The sequence below is a fragment of the Chamaea fasciata genome, unplaced genomic scaffold, assembly GCF_029207755.1.
Source record: "Chamaea fasciata isolate MVZ Bird 193981 ecotype frontalis unplaced genomic scaffold, bChaFas1.0.hap1 SCAF_3, whole genome shotgun sequence".
NCBI lineage: Eukaryota > Metazoa > Chordata > Aves > Passeriformes > Sylviidae > Chamaea > Chamaea fasciata.
In genome coordinates, this window is record NW_027094088.1 from 7,931,101 (window position 1) to 7,949,073 (window position 17,973).

The following is a 17,973-nucleotide window of genomic DNA, read 5'->3' on the forward strand; positions in this document are numbered from 1 at the left end:
TGAGATTAGAATCTAATGTGATACCTCTGAGGATTTTTTTTTGTTGCTCTCCAGTTCATATGAACTAATGAGCAGCTTTGCCTCTATCAGGAAATTGGACTAGTGTGCAACCTAACAAAATGTGTTTGCAACTCTGTCTATTCCACAGGTAAAAAATGCCCTGTGGATGGAAAAGGTTGTGTTTCACACATGTTGCTCTTGCCTTGCAGGGTAAGCTTACGCAGGGAGGAGGACAGGACAGAGGTGGGGGCAGTCTTCCTTACCACCAGGCCTGCAAAACCATCAACATAAGAATATCTGCACTACTTAATATACTGAAAAACATCTTCAAAGGCAGACAGGAAGCAGAACTTATCAGCCCTGTTCCTGGAGAGGAAGGGAAGGTATGACATGCTGAAGGACCTCTCGCTCCCTATTCCTGCACGCCTTCCAAAACAACATCTTGAATAGGTTTTATTGGACTTTTACATCTCCTCAAGGTTGGGTCAATGAATCGTATCTAATGCTGGAGACATTGGCAGAAGGCTTATCAACCTGCTTCACGTTTTATGCACTTGCCAAATTCGGGGAAAAAGAAATGGAATAGTACATGCAAAGAGAAAGGGAAGAAGAGTTTTTTCTTCAGCCAAGTGAAAAAACAGTACAAGAAGGGGAAGAAATCAAGCAATAAGCTCATCAATAAACAGAATTGATAAAAGAAACCCATGAAAGACTGAGCCAGAGTTGTTCTCACAAACAGCAGAGGTGTAAAGATGATGTAAATATCTTTACATGTTTACATCAGCAGAGAAAAAGAGATGCAGGAATGGCTCCTTGAGCCACCTTTCCTGAACTGAATTCATGCTGACTTCCTGCACCTGTGGAAAAGGCACAGTGAAAAAAAGCCACTTTCTAGCTAAGGGACAGCCCCAGCATCCCCTACAGAGAATGACTACAGCTTCGGGTACTTAGAAAACTGGAAAAGCAGGATACTGTGTGGCAAGGGAGAAAAAGTGAAAACGAGGAGCTACGTGATAGCTCCTTGTGGCCCTTCTGACATTGTTTCTGACCCCATCCTCTCCTGCTTCCAGCTTCTCTAAAACATTGATCAGAAATTCCACCTGTTACAGCCTCCTACATAATTCTGTAGAAATCCAGGACAAAACCCAGCAGGTTTTCCTGCACAGCTGCAGGAACAGCCCCACTATTGCAAGACAGCTTTCACAAGGCTCACGCTGTGGGATGAACTTGCCCCTTGGCTCACACCACTGCAGCTCTTACCCGGCCCAGCACTGCCACCAGCTTTGCAGGATGGCCTTTGGGGCCTCCCCCAGGGCCCCGGATTTTACCTGGAGACAGGAACAGCACAGGGCCAGGCAGTGGGGAATTGTGTTGCCACCCCCAGAAAAAGAGGGTTGCTGGCATGACAAGGAGACCTGCCCAGAAAGTCCCAATCATTTCCCTTTCTTCCCCTTACTGTGGAACTCTTTTCAGTCACATTATTCCAAGGAACTCTTATTTTTGCAAGAACTCTGGTGTCATCCCTTTTAGATGATAAACATTTATAAGCCAAAGCATAATTTCAAATATTTAGCCGTTAGTTAAACACTAGAAAGTAAAGGTCAAGCTGTAAACATCAGTATTTTTGTAAAGATTGCGCGCATTCGCGTTTTGAATTCTTGTTTTCATTGAGTAAACCCCAGGCAAGAGATAACAGATGCCTAATTTCAAAGCCCCTGAAACTTCTAATTTGGCACGCAATGGCATGTGCTGTAATGACGTTTACAGAAGCGCTCTCTGAAGCGTTCACACATGAAAAATTAAAGTGGAGAGAGTTTGTTTTATTTAAATCAAACCTATTTTCAGAAACCTTTTATCCTGCCATAAACTGCTGTGCAGCAAAAGATCAACATTTGTGCCTCCGAGATTTCTTCCTAATAACAAGGCAGTAAGGCACGGCGTTCTGCCTCAAAGGACCATTAGGAAAGTATTTTTTTGCTGGGGGGTGTATGGGGATGTTTGCTACTCAGACAGATAAAGACGACTTAATGTTCCTGCAAAGCCAAGCACTCGAAAGTGGGAAAAAGGCAGAATTACGGTAAACGGAGCCGTTCTCCCTCTCCTCATGCATGTGCATGAGACAGCGCACTCCCATTTTCCCGGCGGGGTGCTTGTCCCGGGCTGGGCCAGGGAGAGAAAGGGGCTGCTCCGACCCTCCAAAGCCATGTGGACCTGGTGGGACGAGCCCCAGCGCACCCCGTGTGCTCCCTGACCCCCTTGGGCACCCAGGGCTCAGCCCAGGGGCAGAGCAGCGGTGCCTTTGTGTGCCACGGCACAGATACGAATTTATCTTTGCTGTTTCCCAGCATAGGGAAAGGATGAGCTTTCCCCAGTTTCACAGACTGGGAAGCAAAGAAGGAAAAGGGAAGCTGAAGCACTCATGGCTATGGGGACAGTGCAATCAGGCATGCCGAAGATTTTTAATTTTTCAGAGCTTTACAATGATTATTTTCTACACTGCAGGTCTCCTGAGCTTCTCCTGCAACTGCCCAGGTTTTCAGGTTGGTACCCTGGGTCTCAAGTCAGATACCCAGAATATGAGGAATACTTAAATTAGTGACCACCCATGCAGAGTTTGGTTTAAGTAACTAGCCTGGAATCACTGGCAGAAGCACTGAAAGTGCTAATTCCCTAGTGAACATCCGAACAGCCTTTAATACTTTTTCTTCTTTCCACAAACCCCCACCTCACTCACCATTCATCTTTCCACTCCTGCCAGAAATGGGGTAGACATCCTTGGACAATGGTGTCTTTTACCACACAACCCTGATTCATTCCCCAAGCAGGTCTGTAATTGTAGTGGTCTAATTAAAGGCTGTCTCATAGCACAGAAAATGGGAGTAGAGCTGGGAAGAGAATTAAAGTTGCAAGATAATTTTGGTATATCCTAAATGTTTTTAAATACAGTTTGCACACATGTGTGTGATGTCCTTGACTTAAAAAAAAAAAAAAATCAAAATAAAGCTACAAAAAACCTCCACTGAACAGCTGGAAGCAAATTCCAGCAGGGCTGGGACCCTTGGAGTTGCTGAAGTCGCTCCAGTAGTTGAAGCGAACACAGGACCTGTGTGAAGGACAGCACGGTGCCTTTTGCTGTGCAGACAAGAGGGAGCTGAGGAGCTTTGTCTGAGACCTTTGCAGAAGGGAAAAACGCCAGCTCCACTTCAGGATTCTGGAAGGAAACATGTTGAACGCAAACTTTTCTATGCCGCCTCCCCAAAATACATAAGCCTTGCGCTCTCGTTTCTCCTCTGCTCTCTATGTATCTGTGCATCGAGGGACAAGAGAAGCTCTGCAAACACTCACCCCCCTCCTGAGAGCACAGACGGAGATCATGCAGGCGTTCCCGGGATCACTCCCCTCCTGGAAATACAGCTGCAATTACAGAGCAAATCCCCTCTCAGCGCGCTCCCCTCCATCTCCCCGAGGGACAGACCCATCCTGGGTGGGGGCTGTGGGAGAGCAGCCGCCCCACAGCTGGGAGAAGCCCCAGCCGGCTCTGCAAAGCCCAGGGCTCCCAGGTTTTCCCCTCAAACACCAGCCGAGCACGTGCAAGGGGAGAGGTTTGAAATGTTCATTAAGTGGCCGAGTTTGGCAGCAAAGCAAAGTGAAAGTCACTCTGCTGCCAAATCTCAGCAGCACGGTGGTGCTAGAGCTGCTCAAATTGGCAGATATCTCACTGTTTCAAGGCAAGAAAAACTACTTTCTTCCTTTTCCCAAAAAGCTGGTGGTGTCAGTCCCACATCAGCCACATGCCACACACACACACGCAGAAGCTCTGCCACTGAAACTTGCACATTGTGAAGAGAAGGGTTTGTCCCAGTTTACAGCAAATGCCTGGAAGTTTTAGATTTCAGATCCACCCACCACAATAACAGAAAACCCCACTAAGGCTGAAATTCCTTCCTATAATATTTACAAAAGTATCTCTACTATATTTGTCTATATGCCACTAATAAAGGTGACTTTTGGACCAGTCTAGCCATAGGCACGGTTGATATTTTAATGTTAGGACTTTTGATCAGCTGTCAGGCAAGAAGGTTTTTTATTCTTACTTTTCCCTCACGGGGCTGAGCAGCTCACCATCTGTCTACCTCAAGCTGAGAACTTTCATTTTAGACTCACAAAGTTGCCTACACTGCCTCTGCAGACCAACTCCACATAACAGGCAAACAACAAATGTGCTAAGAAAAGCTGCAAGTGAATTAATTGGGAAGAGACACAGCAGAAAAGAGAACACACCTCTGTGTTTAAGCTGTTAGGAACAAATATCCATCTCATTACATACGATGTACCTCCAAAAGCAAATTAACTGTCCATATTTGGTTCTTCAAAAGGAAGCCACCACGGAGACCGGGTCTACCAGCAAAGTCTGGTTTTACTGGTCTCATGTTGGACAGTCAAGCTGGCTGCAGCTGCCAAAGCTGGGACTTCAAAGAACAGAGGCTTTGCTGGAAAAGATTCAACCAAGTCCATTCCAGAAGCTCTTCCCGACCCTACACAGCATCAGCTACATGAGAGGGAGGAGAAAAAAAAAAAACTAATCCTCCTGTACATTATGTACACTTTTTGGGATTTAGAGTGCAATTATTTTTGTGAATAATTATAAAATCAGTGACTATTATACACACTTTTGCTAATTTGGACTAATTGCTTTTCACTGCCATGTTCAAGCTTGGAGCAAAGACTGTCCACAGAAGTCTGTTTTCTCTTTGGGAAACAAAGAACAAAGAAATTGAACCCAATATGATTAAACACTGGCTAAGGAATATATTGTTTTACCAGACAGAAGCATTAATAAATCATGGTATTTCTCTCTCTCTTTTCTATCAAAGGAATTTTTTAGGACTAGACAGAAAACAGCTCTTTCTCTGAAAGTTTTCTCAGGTCATTTGCACCTCAACTGCCATTCAGCTATTACAGACATATTCTGAAAGTCACAAAACTTTTGCCTTTGGAGACTACTTACAGAGATCACTAGAGCAGCATAAAATGGAAATGCTTTTGGGAAACAGACAAGAGCAAAGAAAAAAAAATAGGGGTTACTACATAAAATAACCCCTATCAGTATCAGTTGAAATCATTCCACAGGACAATTCTCATTCAGTTCTGCATTCAGTTCTCCCAGCATCTTCCTCCTTGTTCAAAACAAGCATTTCCACTTCAAGCAAAGGCAAAACAGAAGAGAAGAGGCAACAGAAATGAGCCTGGTTTTCCAGAAGACCCAAATTACAGCCAGCCAAAGAAATTACTCTTGGAGCCGTGTCCATCTAGAGACCCAACCACTGAGACACTCAGGGTTGCTACTCAGATCTGAAGTGCTGGCCAAGGTCTTCATTTTGCTCAGTGATTATTATTCTGAGGCAGAAAAAGGTGCTTGTCCAACCATCTGGAATTCCATGGATCCCTGCTGGCTCAAGAGTCCAGCAGGGAATGCAAGCAACCAAGCTTTGCAATAAACACATTTTTGAGTTTACAAACCTTCCATGAATGCTCTGAAGGACATGTTGGCTGCTTGCTCAAGCACACACTGCTTCAAGATGGGCTTGCAATACAAGCCATGAACGCTGCCCATCCCACAGGTCTCACAGGCTGTGGTGTGACCTTCTAGAGCTCAGTTACACATTCACTATGTGAACAACGCTGAGGTGTTTGGATTTCACCTTTTTTGGTTGGAATGAACCAAAAACCAATACCAAACCTGTGCTGGTCCAAGCCAGTCCCAGGCAGACTTGTGCAGCCGATGTTTCCCTTCAGCACCACTGGAGTTTGGGAGCTTTCTTTGGTGACCTGTGGCCTTTCTTTCTTCCCACCCGCCTCATTCTTTCTTTCTTTGCTATGTATGTTAATTCGGGGAAAATCATAGCCTAGGGCAACACACCTGACTGCTTCCCACCCCAAAATCATTTACCATTTAATGCACGGTTACATTCATTCTTCTGCCTTTATAGTTCCCTAATGAGCTTGAACTGCAATTAACAAAATGATTGTGTTCGCTTTAGTACAATGCACCTGCAAATACCAGGATGGGAAGTCATATTTAAAGCATAAAAATACGCTCAGTACATATTTCAGCAGAAGCCTGATACTCCAGCATGGGCTTGTATTTCAGCAGGTGCCAGTGGCTGCCAAATACTTTGCTTTCTAAAATATTTTAACTGGTCAGAGATGTCCTTGTATTATCTTCCTGTCCATGCCACAATATTTCTGCAAAAAAATTTAAGTATTTTATTTTTTTACCGAAATTATTTCCTATCCTGCACTGAATAATTTTCCTTGTGGAAGTTCAGGTCAAATCTAGCTTTCAGGTCTCTTGGGTACACGCAGATATCCTTTTTAACCCATTGCTAGGACTCATTCAAAACTGCTATTTACGAGGAAAAAAACCCTGCCAGAAATAAATGATCAGTCTCTACATTATTTCATTGATATTAGACAGTTTGAGCAAGTATGTGACACCCAGATCGGCATACTTCAGCACATCTGCACACACATTTTTGATGATTTTGGGGAGAAGAAAAACAAAGAAAAGAACAAAACAATGTACTTCCACCAGAGTTCCAAACTGGATGCAGTGCTCCAGTGGCATCCTAATGAGCAAGAGCCGAGGGGAACAGTCAGGCCAGGCAATCCAGCAAGAATTGGCTTTCATTCATGCAGGAGTGGATGACACATTGGATGTGGGGTCCATCAGGACTCCCAGCTCCCCAGGTGAAGAAATGTTGCCCCCACACCTGCACAGGGTGTTTCTGTGCCAGGTGTAGGACCCGGCATTCACTTCCCAGCTCACTTCTCTGATGGTTCCTCTTTCCAGCTCACCAACCACTTGTCCTGTACTGGTGTCCCCTGCAGACTCCCTAAGGATGCTCTGTGCCTCATCAGGGTCAACCAAAGAAAATGTTAACAGTCTCAGCCCTCAGCAGTCTCTGACCATCCTGACTGACCCCATGAGCTCACAGTACCTCATTTATCTACGAGATCTTTAATTCTTTAATGCACATACCACCTTCTCCATCACACTCTGCCACTATGCATAGAGAGCTGGAAGTAGGCCTTGTTCATGAGAACCAAGACAAAACATTGAACACTTGAGCTTTTTCCCATAATTTTCATCAGCTGGCTCAGTCAGAAGAGGGTCCACATCTTCCTTGGTCTCCACTGCGTTGCATGTAGAAATAACCTGCTTACACTCCAAAAGCCTCACCAGCTCCAGCTGAACTTCAACTTTCCTAACTCTGTTCCTGCATGCCCAGGCAATATTTCTGTGTTCCTCTTTGGTTGCTTGCCTCTGCTTTCACCTCCATACTGTTCCTTTTTGCATTTGAAATCAGTCAGGAGTTCCCCGTTCAGTCACGCTGGCCTCCTGCTATACCTGCTCAGCATCCTGAACATCAGGATGGACTGTTCTGCTGCTTTGAGGAGGCTGTCCTTGAAGATCAAGCAACTTTCATGGGTCTCTCTGCCCTCCAGGGCAGACTCCCAGGAGATTCTGCTTACCAGTTCCTTGAACAAGCCGAAGTCCACATGCTTGAAATTTCAAGTGATTGTCATATTACTTGCTTTTCTCACTTCCCTCAGGTTCTTAACCTGCCATGTCATGACACTGCAGCCAAGCATTCCCAAAACAGTTCTTCCTTACTCAGGAGCAGCAGGTCCAGCTTCCACCAGTCAACTTTGTCCAGCACCAGTACCAAAATGTTGTCCCTCATGTATTCCGTACATCTCCCAAACTGCTTATCCCCATCACACTGCCCCTCCCAGCAGATGTGGGGAGTTTCATGTTCTCCTGAAGGGTTTAGCCTATGATCAGAAAAACAAACCCACGTCTTGCTAACCAGCCTTTTGCGTGAGTTAACAGCAGAATATTCCTATCGGGACTTTATAGGCCGAGGTGCCTGTCATCAGAAGCATGCCGTAGGATCACAGCTCAAATCCACACCGTGTAAATGCAACAACCACAAGCCCCTTTGAAAAAGGTCCATTTTGACAAATCCACCTGTGGATGACCCCTGGAGTACTTTAAACAGTGTAGAAATACCAGCAATGCAACACAGAAGTGTTCACTGACAGCCAGTTCAGGTGAGCAACACTGGCTCATTTCAGGACCTGGTAAGAAGAGGCATAACATGACCCACCTGAGTGACGAAAGCTCCAAAGCCAGACAGTCCAGAGGGCAAGGCTAGGAAATGAGTAAAGGAAAAAATATTTCTGTACCTTGTGGGCCCAATCCCCAGCATCACTCAGTTCCAATGACTGCCAGGGATTTAAATTCTTTTAAAAATGACAAGACTTGCCAAACGGTAGATTAATAACTTTAGGAGCCTGATGCTGTATTTTAATGAACCTGGATACTGGCTGCATCTCTGTGGTTTATAAATCAGGGGACAAGTAGGTTTTTTGACCTTTAGCTGAATTCCCCTCACAATCACCCAACCAAAACGAAAGGAGCGTTAGCATGAGGCAAACCTGGCCCTCAGTATGAGCTGGAGCTTGCAGTTTGCACAGGCCCTGAAAGAGCCTGGTGATGTAAAGGAGTGTCTGATTTGACTGTGACTCACCCTGCCAGACAGCCCCAATGACTGGCCTGCCCTGGCTCCTCAGCAGGAAGGAGCTCAGGACTTGTCCTATCCATGCACCAACTCTTTAGACATTCACATCTCTGGGTCGCCGACCTCCGTTCTGAGCACCCCTGCTCCAACACCACCACTGTCACCATCCTCACTGGAGCACCTGAGAAATGTTCCTGAATTTATCTTCACAACAGCCACGCAGGATGGATTTCCTCCAGGTCAATGATAAGGCAATGACAGGACATTAAGAGCCAGATTTTGTAAAGTGGAATTTGGTCCAAGTTCCAGCAAGTTTCAATAAAGCTTTACTTTGCTCTTGAGCTGGTTTGAGCTCACTTAGAGCTCCTGGAGCTGTCAGAGTTCAGGCCATGTGAAAGTGCCAAGTTTCACACTGTTTTGCACATGAAACCATAAATCCCTCTCCAGAACCCCAGGGGCATGAGGGGGGTCGCTGCTCAAAAGGTTCATGAACTTTGATAAAAATCAGGCAGATATCAGAGTCTGTAACAATGTACTACATTAAGTTCTGTCCAAAATTTTTTCATGGGCCAAGAGTACAAAATAGTTAATAAGAACATGAAAGTTTTGCTGAATCAGGCCACTAAAAGAAAAGTCATTGCCATATTTAGCTCTTTATGTTTTTCAGTCAATTCATTGCATTATTTTTCCCTGGAAAATACAAAGGCAGTTTTCTTTATCTAACTTTTGGTACATATGTAGACCTGATCTTTTCCTGTTTTGTTGACTTTTGTTTCTAAACTGTGCACCTACCAAACAGAAATAACCATGTTCTAGGAGGTGAGGCTATCCGAAAATGTTTAGCTGACTAATCCTAAAGCAGTTGTTATTCTGCAAAATATTCAGAGATTATATTTGCTTGCACACATATGAAGCAATAATTTGACAGTATTTCTCACCAGCTCACTTTCAGTAAAAAACTAAATCCAAGTAATAGGAAAATCTTTGGAAATAGCAGTTATCACTCCAAATCCTTTACAACTCTTGGTTGTCAGTTTTCAGCGACAACTACAACCAGAATTTTCACTATCTTATGTCAGTGACGTTTTAGAGTGAATTTTGCCATTCAATGTCCAGGATGCTCAGAATACAGAATTTAGAATAAAACTGAGAAATAGTTGCTCACCTACCCCACAAGCATATTGAGGAAACTCTGGTTCATAGTTGCTTTAAACCCCAAATTTCAAGGGGAAAAACATACCTTGACAGGCAGATTTGAGAGTTAGTTATGACAGATAACAAGTTTCTCCCTTGCCAGCCTAGCCCAGTTCTAACACAACGTGAGAGAGTCAGATTTTCTTGTCCACAGAGGAGTAAAAAGGTCTCTGATATGATTCATACCGAAGTCACCCAAGCAACTGATTCAGGGGAAGCTATTGAGAGCAGCAGCCATCTCTTTCCTTCATATTTAAATATGAAACCTTATTTCAACATCTGTTTACCACAGACGTATTGATTAATTTCCTAATGAGCAGGATCAGATGTTCTGACAGCACGTAACACTTCAGGGTTTTGCAAGCAGTTTACAAAGCCCTTTACTCACTGGGTCATGGTCAGTGAGGAGCCCAAGATCCAGGGGCTTGAAAATATTTCCCTACCCTGGTAGCCATTCTTTAGGGAACAGCAGTTCCCTATGGACTCTCAGACATCCATCACTGAGCTCTGGGAGCAGCACCAGTGGTCACTGAGGACAGATTTTCACCTCCTGCCTGCCAAGCACACGAAACTGACATGACTAAAGAGTAGCGAAAAAATGCAAAATCTGAAGGAACCTTTAATCTCTTTGGTTAAAAAGAAAAAAATGCAACCACTTACTAATGGAATGTTAAGATTGTGTATTAAACCCACAAAAGTCAGAAAACGAAGGAATTAAAGACTCCCTTGGCTCTTTTAACCCTTCCCTCTGCCTGTGCGGATTGCAGGCTTTTCATTACACAGTCACATAACAGTGGGCAAAGGGACAGAACCATAGGTGATGTTAAAGCGGGAGCACAGCTTGTTATGAAGTCCAGAAATGGAAATGTTAATAACGACCTTTGTCTTGTAAAAGTTTAATGTTCAGTATTAGAGAATGACAGAATACTAAAGAAACAGCAAGATGTCGTTATAGAGCAAAATGAAATCCTGAAGGAACGAGCTGTTGCTCTCAGCGAATATTTTGGTGGCAGTTTACTTGCAGTAGTATTTATCCCCCATGAACCAAAATGAAGGTAATATATCACAGTAAGGAACTGTCCCCCAGTTCCTGCCCACGTGGAATGTTTGTCCTGCACAAGGCACCCCCACCTGGATTTAAAACCCCCAACATGTTCCCCTCGTCACCAGGCTTGCAAGCTCCGTAGCTGCCGCATTCCGAGCAGCTGCACACTTCCCAATCCCTAATGCACACATCCTCCTTATGCGCAAGGAAATATTATTATCCTGGCTTTACAAATGAGAATCCTAGGCACAGAGAGATTAAAGCTGAGCATTTCAAAGCATCCCAGTTAATTAAAATGACTGGAAAATGGGTGTCCAAATTGTTTAGATACCTTTGAAGTCTTGGAATAATTATATTGCTCAAGGTCACACAGAGAGTTTATGGCTGACCCACAACTTGAACCCAGATTTCCAGCGTCCCACTCCAGCACCTTAATCACAAAGCCATCTTTGCTTTCCAATTTAATACTGGCCAGACCTGGTCCTCATGCAAACTGGTTACCAAGGGATGAAACCTGTCATTATGCCATATAATGAAGCTATCTATCTCTACCCTACAGGATAAACAGCAGCGCATTTAGGCATCTCCAAATTCTTTAAGGTACATATCATTACAAAACACTTAGGAGGCAGGAAGAGCTATTTGAGAATTAGCACATGGGGACAACACGGGACTTTTCCAACTCCAGCTCCACAGCTGAGTGGTTTGCTGTCTCTCCTGTCTATGGTCTGGAGGCCCCACTGCTACACTACTCTTTTTCCTGATGTCGTATTTGACTAACAGCATTTCCTGTTAAGTTTTACTCGCAGAAGCCCTCCCCCACTGCTGTCAGCCTGCCTCTAAATTCCACTACTTTTCGTGACCTGACCCACTTGACACTACAGCAACAGTGATGCTGTTTCTTGCCACCAGGCTTGCCAGACTGCAGCACAAAATAAGCCCACGAAGTTATTCAGAGCAGCACAGAGACTTCAGCAAAACTGGATAATGGTGGAGGAGTCTTGTCTCAAAGGAGAAACTCATGAAGGACCTGTTGGAGAGAGCTCCACACCACAAAGGAGAGTTTCTGTGCAGCACTGCCAGACATTGCACTCCATGACACCACACTCCTGCCTCTGGGGTCCTTGGTGAGGGCTGTACTTCACAAACCAGTTTTGAAATCCACTATAAACCTTGATCCCGATTTCTCCTGAGCATACACTCCAATTACATTTAGAGCTGCAAGTCAGAAAGCTACATTTTCCAAAAGCTGATTCCTATCGTTGGCACAAAGTCCTCAGGCCTTGGGATGAACAGATGCAGACATGAAGCAAAACTGCCCAGATAGGATTTGGTCTCAGCTTCCCCCCAGACACACCAACACCCTCCAGGACGTGGAATGCAGTGAAAGACAGGGATCAACACAAAACACGTACACACACACATCCCTAACATGCTGACTTTTTATCACGGAGGTTGCTAATTTCCCATGCTAAGAACAACCTTTGGAACTAAAATGAATTATGCGTCTCATTCTGAGTGCATCAAAGAGCAGACAGCCTTTTTAAAGGAGTCAAGATCACCTCAGCTGTGCTTTTGTTATCTAGCCCAAGGTTAAGGATTTGGCCTTGGGCTAACAATTGGCTCAGAAAACCAGGATCATGTAATGAGAGTTCCAGGAAGAGAGAAAAACCAAAGCTTGGTAAAGGCACACTCTTCAAAGTGTCCCAGTACTTGACCTTCTTTTTTCCCCCCTCTCCTCCCCCCAGATGCATGAGGTAAAGAAGAGAGGAATGGAGCCTGAAACCCTGAAGGAAGTACTCCCATTGAGAGGAGCAGCAAAGACCTTCCCAGATCCTTCCCAGACACTCAGGCTCGTGGAGAAAGGCCTGACAGCAAACTCTGCTCATCACTTAGATGGAAAAGCAGGCAGTAACCCCCTGAGTGGCTCAGGTCTCAAGAGAAAGCTCTTGAAAAGGGCAACACAGTGATTATTTTCTTTGTTATGAAACAAAAATTAAACTACTTCTATTTGAAAATTACATGCAAAATAAGCTCAGACCCTCCAGCAGGCCTGAGCTACAACGGCCATCTGCCAGCAGCATGGTCTGCTGGGTTATAGGGAGCCCTTTGCAAGATACTGATTTTTTTTTTTAATGTGTTTTTGTTGGTTGGGTTTTTTTTCTCAGAACCTGTGCACAGGAGAGTCACAGGCCATTTGCTCCACTTTCTGCTGTTCCCAAAAGCCAGAAGGCTCCGCCCATGCTCCCAACACCATTTTCCCAGGGCTTGGTCCCTCACTCCAAGGAGCTGGCAGTGGGCACGCACCAGTAACCCAGCAGGTGTGCAGGAGCTCTCTCTAAATGACTCTGCCCTCTAGGGTACATTTGAGTTATATTTTCAAAGATGAAAATCTTTTCATCTACAAACCTGGGAGACTTCTTTGCCCAACACGTCAAGAAGCAGTTAACCATTAACAATTTCCAAAACAAAAAATAACACAAAAGGAAAAAAAAAATCACCAGACCAGGAAATATGAATCAAATAGTCTTTGATCCTCCCCTCAGTAATAACATCTAGAGAACACGGGTTACTGCTAATCCTAAACAACTAAAAATGTTGATGGATTTTAAAAGTACTAGTGGTTAAGCAAAGGAGAATTTCAATTCCTTTTCCTTCTGATCTTTGAGTCTCAAGGTGCCATTCTGAGGCCTCTCCCCAGAGAACGTGGGGAAATTTTCATCTTAAGGATCTCAGGCTCCATGGTGTCCTCACGAGATTCCAGCAAGGGAAGATTTAAAGTAATCCTGCTGTAAGTGCGGACACTGAAAGCAGTAAAGTGACAACCTATTTGTCATTTGAACAACAGGAATAAAAGAGTAACGATACTACCTGTGTTCTGCAGAACAAAACCACTCCTCTTTTCACTTTAAGCTATTAGGCCCACCTTTCATTTACAGTGCCAGGGCTAGGACAACACATTCCATGTGCATTAGGACTTGGTCCGAGAGCAGACTGTGACATCAAAACGGCCTTCATTCTACCATTATGATGTCAACTAGAAAATCAGGATTCTTCATGAAAATGGACCAAAAGAGCTGGACTCAAAGTGAGAGATCAAGAGATTGTTTTAAGTAAAAGGTTTTTCATTCAAAGGGAGAGAGAAAACACAAGCAGGAGAGAAAGTTGTGTTAGAACTACCCTTAAAATAGATGCATTTAACACAATAAGGCAGAGTCATGTTTATAAGAAATAATACAAACCCTGTCTCTCTTCCTGACTCCTTAGGAGTCAATAACTCTCTTGGTCTATGAAGTCCCATATGAAGTTATCAATAAATCCTGAGAAAAAAAATGCCAAATTCAAGTTTATCATGAATTGAATCATTGTTTCTGGCTGTAAAGCAGAGGCAGCCACAGGCAGATAGCCCTTCTCCCTTCCTCCTCCCATCACCACTGGCCTTGCAATTAAGCTTCAATATGCCTGTGAATATATTATTGATGTGGAAACAGCTATTTCCATCACACCACAGACATTCTATACTTTTGAAGTCTGTGGTTACAGAGTCATTATTCCATACAACACTTTCCCATCACTAGGGTGTGCAGGATGCCATAAAAAGTGGTTTGTGCAAGTTCCAAGCTACAGGAGTTATGTGAATAGTTACCTTAAATACATTACTTTTTATACGTGGTCACCCTGCCTCCTGAGGATTTGCTCTAATAAAAACAACTGGATTGTCTGAGAACCAACTCAGTAGAGCTGTGCTGATTTGCAGATTTGGTTGATATTTCCATCTTTTGATCTGCATATTGTTTCCAGGAAGATGATGATGATGATAATAATAGCAGTAGTAATAGTAATAAAAAATAATAATAATAATTTGCTTCTGTTTGTAGTGAAACACTACAAGTGTTTGGAGTTGAAGGCTTTGTTTTAATGAGACACACTGAATGAAACAGTGTCCTGCAGTGCAAGAAGTACATGTCAGCCTTGGCATTAAGAGCCAAGCTACAGTACAATACTCATAATTTTCTTGGTGATCTCCCAGAAAAACCTTCTTAATTTAATCTCTAATGGGATTATCAGCCTCATTAAATTGTAAATCTTCCTCAGTCCAGCTGTTGTGGGAACCTGAACTTTCTTAATGTTATGAATTCGCTGCTCTGCTCTCTCTACCTGAAGTCCCCTTCGAAGATTTTAACACTTTCAGTTTCAAAAAGCTGTGGGATCCTTCCCTACTTCCCCAATGAAAATCCCTGCCTTTTTTCAAACTAAGCCGTCACTGATCTGCTCCCTTCCACTGCACACCTCGTGCAGTGGCTCTAGTCTAATTTCTGTGGAGGCAGCCAAGCGTATTTTGCGGAAGGCCCTTCAAGAACGCACTGTGAAGAGCAAACCCACCTCTCCTGAGCCAAGAACCAGACTGTCTGCTGCAAATTCCCTGCCTCTGGAGAGGTACAGAGAGCTGCAAGAGCTCTCGGCCTCTGTTGCTCTATGGAGGGCCACATAAGCCCAGGCAGGTATTCCAGCCAAGTGCCTTCACGGCACTATGGAAATACAGATGGAAATGAGCTCTGGCCCTCATATTTCTGGCAAGTTCCAGCCACAGTCCCTGCTGTTCTGGGGTGTCCCTGCTGTGGCCCAGTGGGTGCATACCCCCAGACCAAACTAAGATTCCTGCTGAAGGCTGAGACAAAGTTGTCTCTGCAAAGGACATGCAACCAGGACAAACACGGTGTACCTGCTTTTCTAAGTTACCATTTCACAGGGCTCATGGGCAGAAGGTTGCTAAATCCTGAAGGGCACAGACAGGTGACTAGATTCCAAAAAAATGAAACTCCACCTTAGGAAACCATTACTGCTTGTTGCAGGCAAGGCTGTCAGGAATACAGGTAATGAAGGATTAGTACTGGAGAGACAGGAAAGTAGTAATCTTAAAATACTTTTGGAATTCTTTTTGTGCCTAAGCAAGGCAAAACCAATAACCACGTGTATGCCTACTTTCTCACACACCTACAAAACCCTTTTGGAGAAATAAACAAAAAAAAATTGGAGTACAGCAAAGTCGTATTCTGAAGGAGCTGGGATTTTTTTTCCCTTGTACACAGTAGTCTAACAAAACAAACCACTGTTGCTTGTATCCAACACCCTCCTTTCTGCACTAACATGTACAATCCAAGTGTCTTTCTGAACCTAGCTTCTCGTTCCTTTCCTATGTGACTAAAAACGAAATCGGTCTGTGCCTGTAGCAATTTTTAAAAATGCATGTAATGCCTTTGGCCTTTTTGTTATTATTTTCAGCTGCTTAAGGCAACTGGGAACAAGATTTGTGGTTCTCCTGTTTTAAGATCACAACATATCAAGTTCTCATAGCAGCAGTCTGCCCTCCCAAAAGGGGTTGCCTTCAAATAAAGGAGAAACTAAACATTCCATATCCATAATTAGATAAATAATACTTCAGGCAAGATATGGCACCTTTAAAAGAGCCTTTTCAGGCTTGGATTTTACTCTGCTTGTTACTACAGAAACCATCTAGCAACCAAAATCTAACACAGACTCCACCCAAAACAGAGAAAAACAATATAGACAGAGTAGGTTCCCCCCCACTCCCCCCCTTTTTTCCCCCCCTTTGCCCCCCTCCTTTTTCTTTTTTTGAAAGGTGGGTGAATGCTAAGGAAAAGTGTCTTAGTGTGCAAAGGATAGGAGCATTTTGTATGCAGTTGAAACAGTAAAGCTCTGATTACAGATGGCAGCAATGAAAGCAGGAATGAGTAATGAGCAATGAGAAATGCGTAATGCGGGATGAGGATATAATTTCCACACATCGGCTAAAGAAAGGTTTACACTCTTAAGCAATAAAAAACAAACCATTAAGCCAGACCTGCACTGTCAGGAAGTATAAAACAGTTCTTGAAATTCTGCAGTTACTATACAAAAGCTTTTGTTTCATAAACTTTTGTTTCCTGATCTTCATAAAACATTAACATCAAGCTGCCACATGGCAATTAGCTGCCTTCTGAAATCAATAAAAACCACCCCAAAAATCAACAACTTAGGAATAACCATATAATAAAATAGCTCAATAATTATCTTCTTCTAAGAGCATAGCGAAGTGGGTCTGACACAAACACAGTGTGGATGAGCTCCTCCTCCACAGCTGAGAGTACAACAAATCACGTTCCTCTCTGAGCCCCACGGGTGGGGATGTGAGCCTCACCTCCCTGGCAAGGGGGAGCAGGGATGTGGCCACCCAAACCCTGGATGGGCAGGGAAGAGTCCACACCTGGCTGTGGTGAGCCCAGGGGAGCCCAGCACAGCAGCCCCTGCTCGCTGGGAATGGCCAGTGCTCTCAGGAGAGCTTACCTCTACTGAAGATCCTCCTCTACATGCTGCTGACCTCAGAAGTCCAACTGAATTTTGCGCAAAAATTATCAAGTCACTCGACAAAGCTGCTACTGAGTCTCAAAAGGACAAGGAGACATGCTGATCACATTTGTGTTTAGAGAGATGCTTATCTGAAATGCACAAAGGGTGACATTATCTATCACAATCTCTGCCTATATAAACTATATAAGTGCCTAGAAACAAAATGTTTAGGAGCCATAGGCTAACAAAGGCAGTTCTGCCTTCAAAATGTTTTGTGCTTTTTCTCCTCTTAAGAGGAAAAAAAGCTCTTTTCTCCTTGTAGAGCACTAAAATACTAGTAAGTACTAAAGAACTAAAGTACTAGTGTGCTGTGGTAACAGCATACCTTTAGTATTTAGCATTATTTAGCAGTAATTACCAGACTCTCCAGCCTAGAGAGTGAGGTTAAGGATTTAAAGGTACATTACAAAACCAGCTCTGCAGAAATTTATTGACGTGCTGAGTTTGACACCTGCATATTTCCTCCTCAAAATCAGCATGGCACTGATGATTCTGTGGCTAACACTAAGCAGCTGCAGAAATGGTTACAAGAGTGGGTCTTAATAAGTTTGCAATGATACATTGGCCTCCCAGTATATTTTCCTAAGGATGCAATTCCTTGTCAAGCACCAGGAGGTTTGCCTGTGCAAGGAACGCGGCACCACGCCATGAGCCAGCTCCTGCTCATGCATAGACAAGTGCTGTAGCCAATTTTTTGGCAACAAAATTAGCATCAATGTGTTCTCATGCCTTACAGGA

The 17,973-nt window shown here is 43.9% G+C and overlaps 1 protein-coding gene across 4 annotated transcripts in view; it reads right to left on the reverse strand.

The window, feature by feature from the left end:
• The window catches only part of BMP2 (bone morphogenetic protein 2), an 87,422-nt gene that overhangs the window by 59,498 nt on the left and 9,951 nt on the right, over positions 1–17,973 (reverse strand). Inside the window, exon 5 of one of the 4 annotated variants that reach the window (XM_066177857.1) lies at positions 17,265–17,324. The exons of the other annotated variants lie outside the window; for them this stretch is intronic. Within the exon in view, the coding sequence (XP_066033954.1) occupies positions 17,321–17,324 (4 nt within the window). The 3' untranslated portion in view covers positions 17,265–17,320. Of the gene's footprint in view, positions 1–17,264; positions 17,325–17,973 lie in introns of those variants that run through there. 4 annotated transcript variants of the gene reach the window in all.